The sequence below is a fragment of the Balaenoptera musculus genome, chromosome X, assembly GCF_009873245.2.
Source record: "Balaenoptera musculus isolate JJ_BM4_2016_0621 chromosome X, mBalMus1.pri.v3, whole genome shotgun sequence".
NCBI classification, from domain to species: Eukaryota; Metazoa; Chordata; class Mammalia; order Artiodactyla; family Balaenopteridae; genus Balaenoptera; species Balaenoptera musculus.
In genome coordinates, this window is record NC_045806.1 from 70,408,475 (window position 1) to 70,424,889 (window position 16,415).

At 34.6% G+C, this 16,415-nt stretch overlaps 1 protein-coding gene across 1 annotated transcript in view; it reads right to left on the reverse strand.

The window, feature by feature from the left end:
* CHM (CHM Rab escort protein) overlaps positions 1-16,415 on the reverse strand; it is a 169,439-nt gene that overhangs the window by 115,375 nt on the left and 37,649 nt on the right. The window contains exons 3-7 of the mRNA XM_036839292.1: positions 10,772-10,844; positions 8,198-8,443; positions 3,922-3,925; positions 2,327-2,331; positions 45-54 (exon numbers count right to left, since the gene is read on the reverse strand). Coding sequence (XP_036695187.1) covers positions 45-54; positions 2,327-2,331; positions 3,922-3,925; positions 8,198-8,443; positions 10,772-10,844 — 338 coding nt within the window. The remainder of the gene's footprint in view (positions 1-44; positions 55-2,326; positions 2,332-3,921; positions 3,926-8,197; positions 8,444-10,771; positions 10,845-16,415) is intronic.

Consider the following 16,415-nt stretch of genomic DNA (forward strand, 5'->3'; position numbering starts at 1 on the left):
TTGAATTGCTGCAATATAATATATTGGTAGATATATTTCCTTATTTGTTACCAACTTAAAATGTTAACACATACAGTAGAATATAGCTGAAGTATCAACCTCTTGTCACATTTCTCCAAGAACAAAATAGCATAAGGTGGTGTACAGCAGGTACTATTGGTTGCCTACTCAACAACCATTATTGTCTTCCTCCCTGCCACAAGAGCTGCAATTTTGTTCCAATATCAGGCAGAAGGTACCCAGAACTAGGGGATGGATCATGACTGATTAAAACCAATTATGGTAATTTTACTGCCCTTTGTTAGTGACTGATTTAAGAGTGAGCAGGTTATCTAGTTTTAGCCATTGAGACAAGGGAGAATCTGCTGGGGGCTTTGGTAAAGACTCCCTAGTATAATAGTAACAAACAAACAAACAAAAGCATACACATGTTAGAAGAAAATCTCTCCCCCTTAATTTCTCGTTGAGATTTCTGCTGTGTGAAAACCTGTTCAGAATCGTGGCAACTATCTTGTAACTCTGGACAGGAAGCTAAGAGAAGTGCTGGGTACCTACCCCAACTCTGATGTGATTAAGATTCTCAATTAGTAAATTCTGCAACAGGACCAACCAACCCACCCACCTGCCTACCCTCCCACCTACCCGTCCACTTTTAGTTGGGCACTGTGTCACTTATAGCCTAAAACAAACTTACTTGTACACAGTGGTAAATTATAGCTTCCTCTAAATTATAAAACTTATAGGTGATTTTTCATTTTTTTAAATTTTGTATTTCTTTCTTCTTATTGGTATTATTACGTTTTTGCTTAAGAGGCTCATGTTACTTATAAAATTTTTAAATTAAAGTTTTAGAATCTAAAGTAAATAAACAGAATTTTAGATGAGTATTACAATGTCTTTATTTTAGTATCAATCCACGAAAGAGCTGGTTCATCTGTAAATCTAAGAAGTAAGTTTTCATCCTGTTTTAACATTATCACGCCAGAACAGGGGAAACAATGTTCAGTATTACGCAAAAAAAGAAAGGACAGAAAAAGTACAAGTTCTTGCCAATATTTTAGAAAGATAAATATCTCTTCTCACTAAAGAAATTATATGACATCATGCAATTAATAGGCAACCATCTTTTACCTAAGAACTGTTTGGGTTTGCGTGAATTAAGTGTGAATTAATGTACTGTGCCTTTTCATCTTCTGTTGGATATTTAAAACCAGAAATAGCAGCTGCTTTTATTCCCTCACCTAAACTACTGTATTCTGTGGCGTACAAACTACAGTCACGACAACTAAAGGTTACTGGATTCATCCCTTATCTTCCGAACGTTGGGAGTTAGGCACTTTAATTCCCCAATATAGATATAATTACTTTACAATTCTAAACACTATTCTAGTAAATTAAAGAAGTAAATGTACTTCTTTAGGTGCTAGTCTTCACAAAGGAAATACTTTATTCACTTGGTGGAATGGCTTCCTTGATGCGCATACATGTATTTATCTGATGCCTGAAATACAACATGACACAATGGAAACAGCACAAACTTTTGAGTTAGATAGATGTGGGCTCAAATCCTGGCTCTCCTATCTCTGGCTCTCCCTGGTCATAGCACAGATTAAATGAAACTGAATGAAATAAAATATGTAAGGAAGCAAGTTATAGCAGCTGCCACAAAGATAATATCCAATAAATGCTATAGGTCTTTTACTCTTCCCTTCTATAAGTCAACTGTATAATCACAAAATTTGTTTCAAAGAAAAATAATCTATGTATAGCAAAAGTATTTCTGGCCCAAACAAGAGATTATCTCACCTATTACAAGCAGCATTCAGGGTAACAAAGCACTGATAAAACAAAACAATCTAGGTAGTTCTTTATAGAATTTGTGATAACTGGACTTAAGTTATGAAAAGAGACTAATCCCTACAATTTCTATTTTAATATTTAGCCTAACTATGCAATAACCAAAAAATACTAACTTTAATGTTCAAAAGATCACTAAAACCTTTAGATTGAACACTTAAAATTTTTGAAAATAAGTAAAGTCAACAATCATAAAAAAAAATAATGTGCTATCCTATATGTTTACATTAGAATATGGTGTTACTGACTTGCCATGTACTTTGAGGTATTTTCCAAGCAGTGGTGATGGGTTTGCACTGATCTACTTGCATCCTTGCCCTGTCCTCCTTGTAATCAAAGATTAAAAATCAAAAGGCTACTGGTTATGACTATAATATTGTTTGTGGCCAAGAGATAGACACTATTCTTCCTTGATGAAATATCAAGCGACGTCTGTGAGAATCAAACCATAGATTTTGGCCTAATAAACATCAACTCTATAAGTTAACTCTTCTGGTCTAAGATGGGAAGACAAGTCATAATATTTCAGCATTCATATCATTATAAAGCTATCTTTACATGATATTTTGGAAATTTACCAAAATATCAATATTTAAAACAATATTCTATATGCATAATTTACCAAGGATTGAGGTTTGACTTCTCTCTATATGCCTGATGCAACTAAATAAAATAAACTCTTGGCATGAATGACCATTAAAGTGTAAGGCTTCTGGTAATTTGTCATTTAGTCAGATTGTGGATTTGACTTGCATATGCTGAGAGAGTAGTGTACAAGATCAAGATAATTAGCAAGTGAGAGAACCTAAATGATTGCCCAGCATTAGCGTATAATTACAAAGTCCTCAGGAAGTGATAATAACTTCCTTTATGAAAAAAATGCTCATTAACTGAGCCTAAGGATAAGTAGAAAATACAATTAACTTGCAGTATGTGGCTATGGACAGAAAACACATGACTCTCAATAGAAAATAGACTCTAAAAAAAAAGTCAGTGGAAAGGAAGACGTAAAACTGTTCCTCTTTGCAGAAAACATGACTGCCTATGCAAAAATCCCAAGGAATCTACAAAAAAATTCCTAGAATAAGCACGTTCAGCAAGATTTCAGGATAAAAGATGAATGCATAAAAACCAATTATATTTCTAGATACGAATAATGAACAAGTGAAAACCAAAATTAAAAAGGCAATAATACCACTTACAATTGCACTTGCTCCAAAGAAAATTAAATACTTAGGTATACAATTAACAAAACATGTACAGAACTGGTATGCTGAAAATTACACAATCCTGTAGAAAGAAATCAAAGATGACCGCCCTAAATGGAGAGGCATACCTTGTCGATGGATTGGAAGACTCAAAATAATAAAGATGTCAATTCACCCCAGGTTGATCTGTAACTTTAGTGCAATTCCTATCAAAATTCCAGCAATGTTTTCTAGACATGGACAGGCTTATTAAAACATTTATATGGAAAGGCACAAACTGTAGAAGAGCTAAAACAATCTTGGTAAAGAAGAATAAATTGCGGGAAATCATTCGAACTGATGTTAAGTCCAACTATATAGCTGCAGTAATCAAAACAGTGTGATACTGGTGTGGGAAAAGACATAGACATCAATGGAACAGAAAACAGAATCCAGAAATAGACCATCCAAGTACAGCCAGTTGATTTTTGACAAAGATGCAAAAGTAACTCAATGGAGGAAAAACAGCCTTTTCAACAAATAGTACTGAAGCAACTGGATATCCTTAGGTTAAAAAAAATGAACATTGACCTAAACCTCACACCTTATACAAAAATTAATTCAAAGTGGATCATGGACTTAAATGTAAAACGTAAAACTACAAAACATTTTTTTTTTAAATAGGAGAAAATCTCTTGGCTCTACAGCTAGGCCAAGAGTCAGAAGAAAAAATTGATAAATTGGACCTCATCAAAATTTAAAACATTTGCTCTGCAAAATACCCTGTGTAAAGAGGATGAAAGACAAGCTACAGACTGGGGGAAAAACTTGCAAACCACATATCTAACAAGGGGCACATTTAGAATATATAAAGAACTCTTAAATCTCCACAGGAAAAAAAAAATCCATCCAATTAAAAAATGAGCAAAAGACATGAACAGATATTTCACCAAAAAGGACACATGGGTGGCAAATAAGCACATGAAAAGATATTCAAAATCAGCCATCAGGGAAGTACAAATTAAAACCACAATGAGATATCACTACTGCACACCTATAAGATTGGCTAAACTAAAAAAGTTACACCACCAAATGATGGTGAGGATATGGAGAAACTGAATCACTCACACATGCTTGGTGGGAATGTAAAATGGTACAGCTTCTCTGGAAAAGTCAGTTTCTTCTAAAACTAAACATACATATGACCCAGGAATTGTACACTTGGGCATTTATCCCAGAGAAATAAAAATTTATGTTCACAGAAAATCCTGTAAACCAACATTTATAGCATTCTTATTTGTAACAGACAAAATGGAAACAGCCCAGATGTTCTTCAGTGGATGAATGACTAAACAAACTGTGGTACATTGCTACCATGGACTACTACTCAGCAATAAAAAGGGACAAAATACTGATGCAAGCAACAACCTAGATGAATCTCTGGGTAACTATGCTGAGTGAAAAAAGCCAATGGCAAAAGGTTACATACTGTACAGTTCCATTTACATAATGTCCTCAAAAATGACAAAATTATAGAGTTGGGAAACAGATTAGTGGTTGCCAGGAGTTAGGACTTTGGGGAAGGAGATGAGGTGTGGTTATAAAATGGCAACAGGAGGGATCCCTGTGGTGATGGAACTGATCTATTCTCTGACTGTGGTGATGGTTACATGAACCCACATATGTGTTAAAACTGTACAGAATGAAACACAGACAGACACACACACACACACACACATACTATATCCACAAAATGTAACAGTAACATCAATAACACATATGTAAACAAAGCAATAACAACAAAAAGCCAGGAACCTGCACCATATTTTTCATTACATATATCACATAGTGATATCCTTTCTTAGGGAGAAAATGAGGGAATTTTCTAAGAGAACCAAAACTAATCTCTTAAAATTATAAAATTTTTATTTTAATCAGTTTTGTTTTGTTTTTTTGGCTGCGTTGGGTCTTCGTTGCTGCACGCTGACTTTCTCTAGTTGTGGCCAGCGGGGGCTACTCTTTGATGCTGTGAGTGAGCTTCTTATTGCGGTGGCTTCTCTTTGTTGCTGAGCACAGGCTCTAGGCACATGGGCTTCAGTAGTTGTGGCATGTGGGCTCAGTAGTTGTGGCTCGAGGGCTCTAGAGCACGGGCTCAGTAGTTGTGGTGCATGGGCTTAGTTGCTCTGCGGCATGTGGGATCTTCCCAGACCAGGGCTCGAAACTGCGTCCCCTGCATTGGCAGGTGGATTCTTAACCACTGTGCCACCAGGGAAGCCCTCTAATCAGTTTTAATACTCATCTTTCTAAAGTGTATTTCAAATACCCCCCCCACCTTTTCATGTGGAGTAGAGAGAGCATAATTAACTTTTGCCTGAAGATATCGGGATAGAATTATGATCATCAATTGTTATACTGTGCTATAATACAGTGATGTCTTTGCAGGATCCTGATTCGAAGCCATTTGCCCCTACACTAAATGGCCCAAAGCCTGCTCTCAGCTTGCTGATTCTGTCTACTTTTCCTCTGTTAGTCTATCAACTAACATGTAAAACAGCAGCATGTTGGAGCCCACAGGGACTTCTGAGATGACCTAGTCCAAGGGGACATCTTTTGCTCAGTATCACACAGTAAGTTGAATCATAAAGGCAGGAGTATAACCCTGGTCTCAGTGTGGTTCTCAGTGTTCCTGCCTCCAGCAGACACCCCTTTCCTATTTGCTGCTTTAAACTACTATAGTAGGAAAACCAGAAAATAGGGTTGTCAGAAATATGTATTCAACAAGGTTTTTGATTTAAGCCAGTGGGTCCTGGGTGATGAATTCTCATATAAAGTAAATCTTTGTGACAGGTATTCTGGCCCTAGCCCTTTTCATATAATGCCAAGTTTGTGGTCATGATCCAAAAGGTTAAGGATGCCATAGTCTGGCTGGGGCTAAGAAAGGTACTGTTATTCCTGTTTACTCATGTTTGTAGCACTTATTATAGACAAGTGGATTTTCTGTACATTCCCCCACTGGATGCTCTCAGGGCTCATCCTGCTTACTATGGCATTAATAACTAGCTACCCTTTCCAAGTAAGTGAAGACATATAGAACATTATCCCAGTTCACCTCTTGTTCTACGCTCTAATGGGCAATGAAAATATATAGCAGAGTCCTACTTCTCTGTTTTAAAACAAACCTTCCACCACCAATCTTTCATCACTTTGAGAAGTTCCAAAAATGAAACTGAAGAGATCAGAAATAAAAAACGAGATGATTTCCTCTGCACTCAAAATGTGTCATTTCAGTCACTGGAAACCATAAACACTAATTGTCATGAAGCATAGAGAAATCAAAGGCCTTGAAATAGCAAAAGTACCTATCAAAGGGCCTGAGTGTGACTGTCACTATATTCTAGTCAAGTAGTATTCATGGACACACAAGAAAGTTACCAAATATTTATTCCTGGTTTCATTAAAGCATATGAATTTTCAGTTGAGATCACCTTCTGTTCTAGATCTGTCTACGCTGGGTCTAAACAATATCAGAGAGTTATACCTTTCCATACTGAATGCCATTTAGCATTATGCAAATTATAATCTGTATCTGACATTTCAAAGGCTGTCCTTTTGCAGAAAATCATAGAAAATTAACTATGTATTAATGGCAGAAAATGCTAGTCATCTGACAGATATGAATATAGGTTAAGAAATCAACCACAGGTTCCCCAACTTTTCACGGGCTCAGGTCACGCTTACCACTGTGCCACAACAAGGATATGTATGATGACAGTACACGTCCTGAAAAATTTCTAGTATCTTGGATTTTAAGTTTCAATTACTATTAAAGAACTTAACAGTCTGATTTCTAAATCCCTCAACTCCATAACTCCATAACAGTTGCACTGAACTCTGTGATTGTTACCTTTCAGCCCATCAACCATGTCATCTGAAAAAATAAACTATTCCAATTGTTTAAAAACAATGAATTCTTTCACTCAGAAGGAGACACTGAAAACATTACTTCCCCCTCACTTCTCTCTTGATTTACAAAAATATGCCCCCAGATGTCATGGCCACTCAATTTGATTTTTTTAATTCAAAATTATAATTTTCCATTTTGCTACACTGAATGTTATCTAAGAGTTAGAAGAACACTGAATTAGGATTAAAAAACCTTGGGCTTTAATCTTGGACTCCACCACTATCTAGCTTAGGTATGGCCTTGACATTTATCAAGCCATGTGACCTTCAGCAAATTAAACTCTTTGAGCTCCACTAAGGACTCTGTGAAAAATCTAACTAATACTATTTGCTCTATCCTAGCACAGGACCATTGTAAGGATCAAATAAGATAATGTATTTAAAAGAGCTCTCGGGACTTCCCTGGAGGTCCAGTGGTTAAGACTCCGTGCTTCCACTGCAAGGGGTGTGGGTTCGATCCCTGGTCCGGGAACTAAGATCCCACATGCCATGCAGTGCGGTCAAAAAAATTTTTTTTTAAATATAAAGTAAAAATAAAACAGCTCAGTAAGTTATAAGTCATTAATATATTATCTAAACAGAGAAAACTGAAAGTTTTATTTTTTTCTTCCAGTTTTATTGTGATATAATTGACATAACGGCACTATATAAGTTTAAGGTTTATAACATAATGATTTGATTTACATACATCATGAAGTGATTATCACAATAAGTTTAGTGAACATTCATCATCTCATACAGATACAAAATTAAAGAAATAGAAAAAAATATTTTTCCTTGTGATGAGAACTCTTAGGATTGACTCTCTTAACAACTTTCATATATAACACACAGCAGTGTTCATTATATTAATCATGTTGTACATTACATCCCTAGTACTTATTTATCTTATAACTGGAAGTTTGTAACTTTTGACTGCCTTCATCCAATCCTCCCCGCACCCTGCCACCACCATCCCCATCCCCCCACCCCCGTCTCTGGTAACCACAAATCTGATCTCTTTTTCTATGAGTTTGTTGGTTTTTGAAGTTTAATTGCGACAACATTGATGGACCTAGAGGGTATTATGCTAAATGAAATAAGTCAGATAAAGACAAGTACTGCATGATATCACTTATATGTGGAATCTAAAAAATAATACAAATGAACAAATATAACAAAACTAATGTTACATTTTTAAAAATGCAAACCAGCATATCAAGTAGACTTGTAGCAACCAATGCCATATAAATTCTTACTGCTGGCTTCTTCTGAAGACATGTGAATAAGAAGTCATGAACATAGTTTATTGTAAATAAATACTTTTCATACCTGGCATAACAAAACACTTCCACATGTTGAATGGTTTTGTCCTTCCTGCTAAGAGCAATAGCTTCTTCATTTTCAAGGATCTTCTCTTGCCACGGTGGGCATTCATTTACAATATCACTGTTTTCCTAAACAATATACAGATAAGAAATTGTAATTAAATTGGGTACTCTGAACCTCTACTTTTCTGAGAAAATTTATACCTTTCTAAATGTACGCTTTTCCTCTCATCCCATCAAAATGCACATATTACTTATTAATAATAAAGTTTTTGCATTTTGTTGTTAAAACAGCAGGCCCCAAATTACTTCATTCTGCTTACTTTCAGATTTTTGAAGGTTGGTCACTAGCCGTGTCAAATTTTGATTATATGTAAAAGTATTTTTGAAAAGTACTCAGCCCAATATAACTAAGGACTTTATAATAATCGACCTGAATATTTTATATTTAGAAATACAATAAAAACAAGAATGTATAACAAAGTATATAAACTCTCACTATGGATTGAAAGTGGCCCTTTAAGTTTTTCAATAATTCCTAATTATATTTTATGGAGAAAGTTATATGATACAATATTTGAATACAGGGGATTTTTGAAGATGTCAAGATATACCTTTTCCAAAGGTCAAGGATCAATTTTTAATCTGTTTAAAATTTTAATCCATTTGTTACACATCTCTCAGAGAGAAAAATTTTTTAATGTATTATATATACTCAACAAACTAGTAGTGAAATATAACTACAGTAGCCTTTGTTTCAAGTAAATTCACCTCAGAAAATTTCTAAAGTTACAGATTTCATAAAGTAGGACAATAATTTTTTTTAAAAGGCTGCATTGTCCTGAATTTAATATTTTAAGCTGAAGAAAAGTAGTGGCAGATAGCTCTTATTATCAAGTGTAATTATTAGACAGCATTAAACATCCCAACATAAATAGAAGAGGAGGTGAAGTACAGGAACTTTGAACATATAGACAGGGGTTAGCAGCCTGAAAAAAGAACTAAGGACCAGGGACAGAGAGTGAAGGGAAAAAGGAAATGGTGACAGAGTCAAGATGTTGGAGTAAAAGAAGCATTAAAATAAAAGAAACATCTACAAAAATATTTTGTTTTAATAAATCTAACCCATTACCAAAATTTATTTTTTTTAAATCCCTTCACTCACCAAAAATTTTCCATTCAGACAATTAGGGTATTTTTGTTATTGTTGTTCTGAGAATCTAGACTAAATTTTTGCATGGAAGTACTGAATATGCCTCAACATGAGGTGATCCTCACACACACTTCCCAAGGATAAGGTTCAAAAAAGGGTTTCTGATCAACATAAAATATTTGAGGCATATTCATTTAAACAGTTAAATGAATCTATTTATAACATTTACTTTCTTGATTTATACATAGTTTGAGTTATTACGTGAAATGTTACTTTACAAATATTGCTTGTTTCTCCACACTCTCATTTCATACAATAATAAGATTCAAACTGAATCTTCAGTGTACCTTCAATGTCAATGTCTTTGTCATCACTACACTTTTTAAGTCATATATACCATTAAATCAATCAAGAAAACTAAAATGCTTAGCTTGGTACATGGTAAGTGCTTAGTTAAGTCTTAGCTGTATTATTCTTAGTTAACTGAATACAATTTTCTAGAGTCTATCATCCTCCTTTCCCAAATGTCTAAACCCTTTTGAGATACAGCAGTTTCTGATTCTATGTATGATGCTCTCAGTAGGAATTCCATTTCAAGCCACATGCACCATTTACATAAAATTAGGACAGATTTTTTAATGTCTCATAAAAACTGGTAAACTGCATGACAATCAACTCCCCATGTTAAACGTACGCTGTAAATGATCTCTAAAAACTTCTTTACAATGATATCCAACAGTTGTAGTAGTGAGATCCTACCCTTAGGGAAAAAAAATTACTAAATTTATATTGTTTCTTTCCTTGCGTTTTGTTTTTACTGTCAGGTATGATTCTGTCAGGTGACTTCTATAAATATGCAAAACCACCAATGACTGAGATCATTTCAAATTAATGTATCTTCCCCAAACACTTAGGTTTTTTTCCAAAACATACTAACTGAAAGAACAACTAGTAATATGTGAGATTTTATAAGGACTGAAATATTTTTTCTGAAAGACTGTTTGGGAGAAAAAAAGTCTTGCCTGATATTTGGGCGTACAGAGTAATTAGCAAATGGTACGAAACATATACGATTTATTCTTCAGCCAACGTTAGCTGTTTATACTTAAAAAGTGAAATCTACATTTTAGAGGTATTGGAAAAATATTAGCTGAAAAGGTGACTGCACAGTTTTTGTTAAATAAGTAAATAAAAATAAGTTATCAATCCTATATTACAGATGAAACAGTGTCTTCTTCAATGCAGGTTTATTATGTGACACAAAATATAACCTAGTAGATTAAAAAATCAGATAAGAACTTTACCTGGTGTTCCTTTAGCCAGGACAACAGTCCTGAAAAGCTAAAACTGGCCCAGTTTCCTCCATAGTAGCTTCTTCTGTAACAATAAAAAATAAGAGTAAAGAAAAGGGTATATAAAAAAATCAAGTCACTGATCTTCATCCCATGTCATCTTCAACACCGCTACCCCAGAGTTCAAAAGCACATATAATAGGGATATTGAGATTAGAGGAGACAGTAGAACAAAATAAATAGAAGTGGGCCTTTCAGATCTCAAAGTCAACTTTTCATTGTATAAGGAGTTAAAAGATCGCTTTGGCCTCCTTAGAGCTTTCAGCACTGATCAAGTGCCACTGGATCATGTGATTGTGAACATCCTGATATGGTCACTGAGCAGTATAATTGTTTTAACATAAACAAGTCTCACTCCTGGGTTAATAAAAATGGCTGGGAAGAAAATCTTGGTAGATCTCAAAGAAAGCCACTGGAAAAAACTGCTAAGTTTTCCACAAGCAGTAAATATCCACTGCTAGCACCACCACCAAATCCATCTCCCATGCCTAAATAAATAAATAAATTTTGTATATATACATATATAATTGGCTACTCGAGATCTACTGGAAGGCCCTGTGCCATTCTAAGCCTTCAGGGCCACAAATAAAAGTAGATCCTGGGACACAGTCATTCACATCAAGACTTCTGTGATAAGTATAACAACAACAATATTTCCACTGGTAACTGGGTAAACTATTCTTCACTCCACAGTCCTGTGAAGATCACTCCGTTTTAGAGAACCCAGAGGTCTCCTAGCTAGGATCAGGTAAACCTTGTAGACACTGGACTTCTGATTAACTTCTGTAAGTAGTAGACTTTTGGCAACCAGAACTCTCAGCACTACATACTGGGCTTCCCAATCCTTGCAAAACTCATCAAGTTATACTGATTCTTTGTATGATGAGCCCCAAAGTACACTCAAACCCACCTACAATATCCACTCTAGTTCTGAGAGATTCTTGGTTTTGTTTACGTTTTTGCTTCTCTGTATCCTTCTCTAATGAAATAAAAATCTATAAAAGGTCTTTTTTAAACAAAAACTAAAACCTTTAAGATGATATCTAAAATTACTCATCCATAATGCTACTGGATATCCTCTAAAAATTCTGGTAGATTTCTCCTCAATCAACTCTTGATTGGTCTCAAGAACAGTCAGTTTTTACGCTCAAATATATTACCAAAAATCACTGCTTGCTCTAACAGAGAAAATGGTTAAACTGAACACCTGTGAAAGTAGGTCTATTAATACAGATGACTACTTTACTTATAATCTGATAGTTCTCTTGGGGATGATGCAAATTCCTACACTGTCCAGATCTCTAGAGAGCTTTAAAATTTAGGCAAAATTTCAGCTATACTAACAATTCTAGGTGTTGGAATCAAGGAAGCCTAGAAGCTATGATCCCTTGGATCAGAGACAACAGTGGGAGGAGAAGGTGGGCAATAGCCAGTATAGAGAAGAAGGAGGGAAAAGAGAGGGATGTTAGAGTTTTCCCCTGGCAAATTTATACTCTCCTCTCCCTTGCCTGAGAATAATACAGTTCTGCCATCCCTTCCCATCCTCTAAATATATCACTCAACAAAACTATAAAATATCCTGAGTGTTGAAAAAAATAACCCTGAAGCAGTGATAAAAACCACTGTCTTTAAATTTTTTGTTGAGATATTTAGATTTCTTTTAAGCCACCATAAGGTCCTAAGTGAGAAGCTCTGACTACTGGGTGAAAGCTTCAAGACCTAAGTAAAATTTTTTAATGGCTACATCAATTTATAAGTAGTAAATATATATCAGAAATCTGACAATCAGGGTAGACAAAGGCTTCTCAGACAGGGCACAGAAAGCAATAAAAACTATCGATAAATTAGAATTCATCAAAATGAAAAACTTTTCCACAAAATACGTCATTTTAAAAAATGAATGGGCTAGGCACAAAGTAGGAGAAATATTCACAAAACATATCTGACAAAGGACTGGTATCCAGGATATAAAGAACTCTTTCAACTTAAAAATAAGACAAATATGCAAATTTTAAAGTAGGCAAAGGGTTTGAACAGACATTTCACAAAGGAAGATAGATGTGGTTAATGAACATATGAAAAGGTGCTCAACATCATTAGTCATTGGGTAAATACACATTAAAAATGAACATGAGATACTGCTACACATACACCAGAATTGTTAAAATTAAAAAGACTTACAAGACCAGGTGTTGGTGTGGATGACCAGAATGCTCACACATTTTGGTGGGAGTAAAAAATGGTACAAATACTTTGGAAAACTGTCAGGCAGTTTCTTACAAAACTAAACATATACCAACCCTATGACCCAGTAATTCCATTCCTAGGTATTTACACACAAGGAAAGCATATGTTCACAAAAGAGCTGTACAAGTTTTTTCATAGCATCTTTATTCATCAATAGCTCCAAACTGGTAACAATTCAAATATCCATCAATAGGAGACTAGATAAATAAGCTGTGGTATATCCATATGATGGATACTATTCACTAATGAAAAGGAACAAACTACTGATACAAATATAACAACGTCAATGAATTTCAAAAAATGTTATGCTAAGTGAAAGAAGCTTTGCCCCAAAAGAGTGCATTCTCCATGATTCCTTTTATATGAAGCTCTGGAACAAGCTAAATTAATTGATCTGTGGTGAAAAACATCCTAAGAGTGGTTGCCTTTGAGGGTGGGAGTAAGGGCAGGAATTGACTTTGAAGGGGCGTGAGGGAACTTTCTGGAGCGATGGCAATGTTCTTTATCTTGATAAGGTTCTTAGTTACACAAGTGTATGCGTTTGCTAAAACTTATTAAATGGTACACTTAAGATCTGTGCATTTTCTTGCAATTTTATCTCAAAAAAAGAACCATAAATAACTAGTTAATGATATGCATGCTGAAGTGTTCCAGACTGAAGGTACTGGACATGTACAACTTACTCTGAAATGCATAAAACAGTAAGATGGAATGATAGATGGATAGAAAAATCAATAAATGGATAATTATATAATAAAGCAAATACAGCAAAATGTTAGTGGTAGAATCTAGGTAGTGGAAACATAGCTGTTCACAGTGCAATTTTCTCAACTTTTCTGTGTATGTCTGAAAATTATCACAATAAAATTTTAGAAAAACAAAAGTAATCTAACATGAGTTTTCAAACACTGACCACAATGTGCCAATTTCCAAGATATTTTCTGCTATTATTAAAAGTCTTAAAAAGCTCTAAGAAGGACCATCTTGCTGTTTCTTTCCATTATTAAATGACCTGAGGTCAGTTCATGGTCAAATTCTATTTTCCTCCCCTATACTTGGTCATATGGTTTTTGACAGAGCTAATTGGTTCTAGTATTTTTCCATGCAGCTCCTATTTTCAACTTTTCCTGTTGATGTGCTCTTAACATCAGCATCTGGTGATCTCATCCAATTATGTATGTAAAAGGTGAAACATGGTTTTCATTACTGTGGTCTTTCTGACAAAAGAGGGTAACATAATTATTAATAAACTCACTGTAAAACCAAAGCAGATTTTGACTAAATTCATTTTGGTATTTGCATGGTTCTAAATATTGTTTACAATACCCTAAAGAGAAAGCCAAAGAATTTAGGTATCAAAATCATGACAAAAAGAAAAATAAAAAATCAATACAACATTGTAATATGCTCTCTAGAACATTATTGCAATAGAAATAGTAATAATTAAAGCCCACCAAATATTTTCTTAAATTTTATCTTTAAAGATATAGCTTCAGAATTCTGACATTCAAATTCAATTATAAAATACTATTTCTACAGTCTTTAAAACTGTTTCTGTAATGAATAACAAGGCTAAGTTACTGGTTTTGTTTTTAAAACCATAGATACAATTTATTTTAAGGACAAAGTGAGAACTTCCTGACTGAGGAAAAAGGGGAATGGAACATTTTCTGCCAATTTTGTGTCACATCTGTCTCTGTACATCAAGTAAAGGAAAAAGTAGTTTATGATGAAGGATGACGTTTATCTCTATTGCCAGGAACACTATTTTATATGATGAAAAAGACTTCCTTAAAACTAGAGTCTCTCTGTGAAACTAGAGAGTGAGTATTCACAGTATTTAAACAGCAAACATAAGACAATTATCTAAAGCCCTCTCAAGTTTCATGATGGAAAAGTGACCTATAATTTTCAGCTAGAACAGTAAAAATCACAAACGGACATTTTTATTTTCAAAGGCAGAAAAGCCCAATTATCACAATACTGAGGTACAGCTTTGCATTGTGTGAAATATTGACTTCACAATTGTAGAAAACATGGTTTTAATCTTTCTAAAGTTTCATAAAGCTTACTCAAAGTAAAGCTTACTCAAAGTACCAACTACGTTTTTCCAGACACACAAAGGAAATGAGTTACACAACTGTCTTCATTAACACCAACCAGTAAAACAGAAAAAATAGTATCAAAAGAGTAACAAGAGATTTCTCATCGTTTACATAGTGTTTAATGTTAAAGCAACATCACTTTGCTTAATGTCTACTAACAGAAAAGAAATACATTACAGGTAGACATAAAGAAAGTTGAACTGTAAGAGAAGGCAGAGGATTAAACCTATTAATTAGAGCCTATTAATTAAATCCTAACAATTTTCTATTGTGCATCATAATTACAAATCAGTATTGAATATTTAGCAACAGCCATAGTTACATGACGCTAAACTACATCCTGTATTGGGAAATGGCTTCTGTAAACAAGGACAAGAACATTGACAAAAGATAGAGCTACTGACATTCAGGCACATTCATCTGGGAACCATTTTAATTATTAGGAAACTGAGGGTTGAAAATGTTTTCAGGAAGGTAGCAGATGGAGTCCAAACCTGCTCAACAGAAAAGAGAAGCAGCTTAGCTCAAACTCTAGATGCCCCTATTCTATATTCACTGCTCCTAAATTCCTTTTCCTAGATAGTAGTAATACCACCTTCCACTGACAGCATCTTTCATTTTCAAAATCGTTTTCACAACTATTTTCTCATGGATTCTTCCAACAATCTTGTGAGGCAGATAAGGGTGTTATTTTACAGATGAAGACACTGAGAACGGTCTATGTAGAGATTAAGTCAGTTCAGGGCCACACAGCTACAACTGGCAGGACTGCCACTGAAACTTAGCTTTCCAAACCCTAATCCTGTCCACTGCAACATAAACAATCCCAAACATCTAAGCTGGCTAGCAACATTTAGATCATAGGATATTATAATGGTCGCTGTGGTTTAATGAAGCCAAACACTTAGATATCAAATAGCACCTGGACCCAATTACTAAATTCACCTTTTCCAAACTGTATCCCATCAATAACATGGGCTGTTAACAGGTATTCCAAAAAAAAAGTTACAATGACAAAATAAATTTGGAACATGCTATGTTTAAAAGAGTAAAACCACCAGAAAATGGTTTATTTATGGTAGACCTTCTCAGCACCATTAAATATGTTAATGTCTGTTCTCTCCAAGAAGGAATAAATTCAGTTAACCAATGAGCATTTTTTTTTGAAACAGCATTTGGCTCAACAACGTATTTTGAGAAATGCTGGCTTAATTCATGTTAAGGGGAAGAAGAAAAATAGGTAC